Source organism: Carlito syrichta, unplaced genomic scaffold, assembly GCF_000164805.1.
Source record: "Carlito syrichta isolate Samal-C Ts95f unplaced genomic scaffold, Tarsius_syrichta-2.0.1 Scaffold117897, whole genome shotgun sequence".
Taxonomy (NCBI): domain Eukaryota; kingdom Metazoa; phylum Chordata; class Mammalia; order Primates; family Tarsiidae; genus Carlito; species Carlito syrichta.
The window spans coordinates 375,651-378,342 of NW_007061993.1; the positions used below are offsets into that span (position 1 = coordinate 375,651).

Here is a 2,692-nt window from a genome sequence, read left to right on the forward strand (position 1 = left end):
TCAACCCCCTTCCCCTGTGAGCCCCTCCCCTCCTCACTTTCCTCCCTTGCTCACCTCCCTCCTCTCCCTCCCTTGCTCACCTCCCTCCCCTCCTCCTCTCCCCTCCTCCTCATTCCACACATCAATCCTCTCCCCCTGAGAGCCCCTTCCCCCCATTTGGTCTTCTCCCCTCCTCACCTCCCTCCCCTCCTCCTCGCCCTTGGGGGAGGTGGGCCAGCATCGCACCAGGTAGTGGGTGGCCTCAGCCGAGGGTTGCCAGGTGAGGTGGAGGGTTCTGGGGGTCACTGTGGCCAGGGTTAGTGCCTGAGGCGGGGGCAGAGGTGCTGTGTGGGGGGCAAGGGCAACCTTAGGAATGAAGCCCAGCAGAAATCATACCCTGGGTGCCCATTCCAAGCTCTGAGCCATCCTACCCCCATCTACCTGTGGTGACCAGGCCCCGCAGTCCCTCTCCCACCCCAGCCTCGTAAACAGGGAAAACGGAGACCAGGTACTCCGTGCTGGAGGTCAGATTGTGGAGCTCTGCAGACGAGGCGGGCCCCTCTACCACCACCTGGAACAGAGGAGGGAGGACAGAGCCAGGGTATAGGGCAGGGACTCCATCACCAAGGGTGTGGCCTGGGGACTGCGAAGCCATGTGGGGTGGAGAGGCCAGGCCATGCTCACCTCACTGGGGGCACCACCTCGGGACGCCTGCCACACAATCAGATACTTGAGGGGTGGCTGGTGGGCGGGGGTCCAGGAAAGGTGGATGCTGGTGGCTGTCACCTGCCCCAGGACCAGGCTTGTGGGGGCAGGGAGGGTGGCCAGGGCTGGAGCTGCCACTGCCGGGGTGTCTGGGAGTGGGAAGAGCAGGTGGTCAGCGGCCCCAGAGGACTGCTGACGTGAGCATCTCCACTGGCTCCCCCCTGATGGCCAGTCATGGGCCACTCCGTGGACAGGTAAGGGTTGCTGCAGACTCCTCAGAACCTTGAGAAACAGCATTGTCTGCCACATGGGAGCCACGGCACCTCCCCAACCTCCACCCAAAGCAGCCAGGCCAGCCTGTGGCGTTGTATTCTGCATGGACCATCCGCCCCTCACCTGGAGCCCGCGGTGGACTCCTGCCTTGGAGTCTCTGGCAGAGAAGGCGGCTGACCAAGCCAGCCAGCGTACCCAGCTGGGGGAAGTCCTGCACATTGTGGACAGTGATATCCCTTGGCGGAGATGCCAGGAGCCTCAGCTCAGTTTCATCCGCATTCTTCACACCTGCTCGTGGAGAAAGGAGGGAGATGAAACGAGTTCCACCTGCCCTGCTCCATCCCACTCACAGGACCACCGCAGGAGGGAAGGGGCAGTCCGAGACCCCACAGGGACCCCAGTGAGAAGTGGCAGCTGGGCCATCCTGTGATGGCGTGAGGGTCTCTGAGGAGGCTGGATGGGGGGAAGATCCGTGAGCTCTACCTGCGAGGTCAGCAGCTGTGGCCATGTGGAGTGGTTCAGGCAGCAGGCACCCGCTGACCCACCCACACACCTTGTGCCTGGCTGGGCCCTCCTGAGGGACTAGGGGCATCAGGAGTGTCTCTGTTCCCAGAACCCCTCCCTCAAAATCTGCACTTTCTTTCCACAGGGCAGACTTGGTAATTAGCCAAGAAATCCCAGTCCTGGAGGGCGTGAGGATGCTCCTGCCAGGCAGCAGGTGGGAGTTGCCAGGTGCAGGGACGCTGGAAGGACCAGCTCCAGGTCTGCAGGGTGAATTCACACACTTGGAGGGGGTGGCACTGCCAGGACAGAGGGCGTGGTGGGGGGTTCTACAGACAGCACCAAAAACCAGAGACATGAGACACGGCAAGGAGCCGCCACACCGGCCCGCCCACCTGCACTTCTGCGGCCTCTGGTGCATGCAGGGTCCAGGATCTTGTTTGACCCTGCAGGGGAGGGAGTTGGCCTCCCACGCCCTGGACACGGAAGCCACACTAGAGGCCAAGGGCCACTGTGTCCCCCAGTTGCAAGGGTGAGGCCAGGTGACAGCTCCCACCAGCGGCAGAGTTCATCCGTGTGAGAACTCCCAGTCAGAACGAGGCGAGGCGCTCACCCACAGCAAAGACATCCACACCCAGGTCCTGGAGCACCCGGGCCGCGGGGTGCACGTCGTCCTGGGACTTCCCGTCTGTTACCAGAACCACCAGCTTAGCTGCCTCCCGACGCAGGCCTGCTGAGGGCTGCAGGTTCCGTCCAAGCACATGGGCCAGGGCCAGGCCTTAGGGATAGCGAGGACAGAGTGACAGGTGGACGCCACGTCCCTCTTCTAGCCTCTCAGTCCACCGTGCCAGTCCTGCCCTTGCAGGTTGGGGACACCAGAGAACAGGGCCCCTCCTCCCCTTCCCTCGCTAGGCTCCAGGTGGCTGCCCCGGGACAGCAAACCCCACGGAAGGGGCAGGAGGGCCAGGCTCCACCTGCAAGCTGAGCTCCCAGTTGGGAGGGCGTGGACCCAGCAGGAGGAACCCCTCACTTTCAGGCCCACAGAGCCGACGTTTTGCCAAAGATAAACAAGGGGGCAATGCTGCCTTTTACAAAGGTGGGGATTGGGCTCAGTGTCCACACCACCCGGAGTTCCATTTGCACACAAGATCTCAGGGGCCCTCCTGAGATCTTGCACACAAGATCTCAGGAGGCAGCAAGTGGAGTTGGGGCGGGGACTTGCGGCAGCGGAGCG

The 2,692-nt window shown here is 63.0% G+C and overlaps 1 protein-coding gene across 1 annotated transcript in view; it reads right to left on the bottom strand.

Annotated features, from left to right (window-relative positions):
- The window catches only part of COL20A1 (collagen type XX alpha 1 chain), a 29,527-nt gene that overhangs the window by 20,493 nt on the left and 6,342 nt on the right, over positions 1–2,692 (bottom strand). Inside the window, exons 7-11 of the mRNA XM_008074774.1 lie at positions 2,072–2,236; positions 1,081–1,245; positions 664–821; positions 421–550; positions 178–323 (exon numbers count right to left, since the gene is read on the bottom strand). Of these exons, the coding sequence (XP_008072965.1) occupies positions 178–323; positions 421–550; positions 664–821; positions 1,081–1,245; positions 2,072–2,236 (764 nt within the window). The remainder of the gene's footprint in view (positions 1–177; positions 324–420; positions 551–663; positions 822–1,080; positions 1,246–2,071; positions 2,237–2,692) is intronic.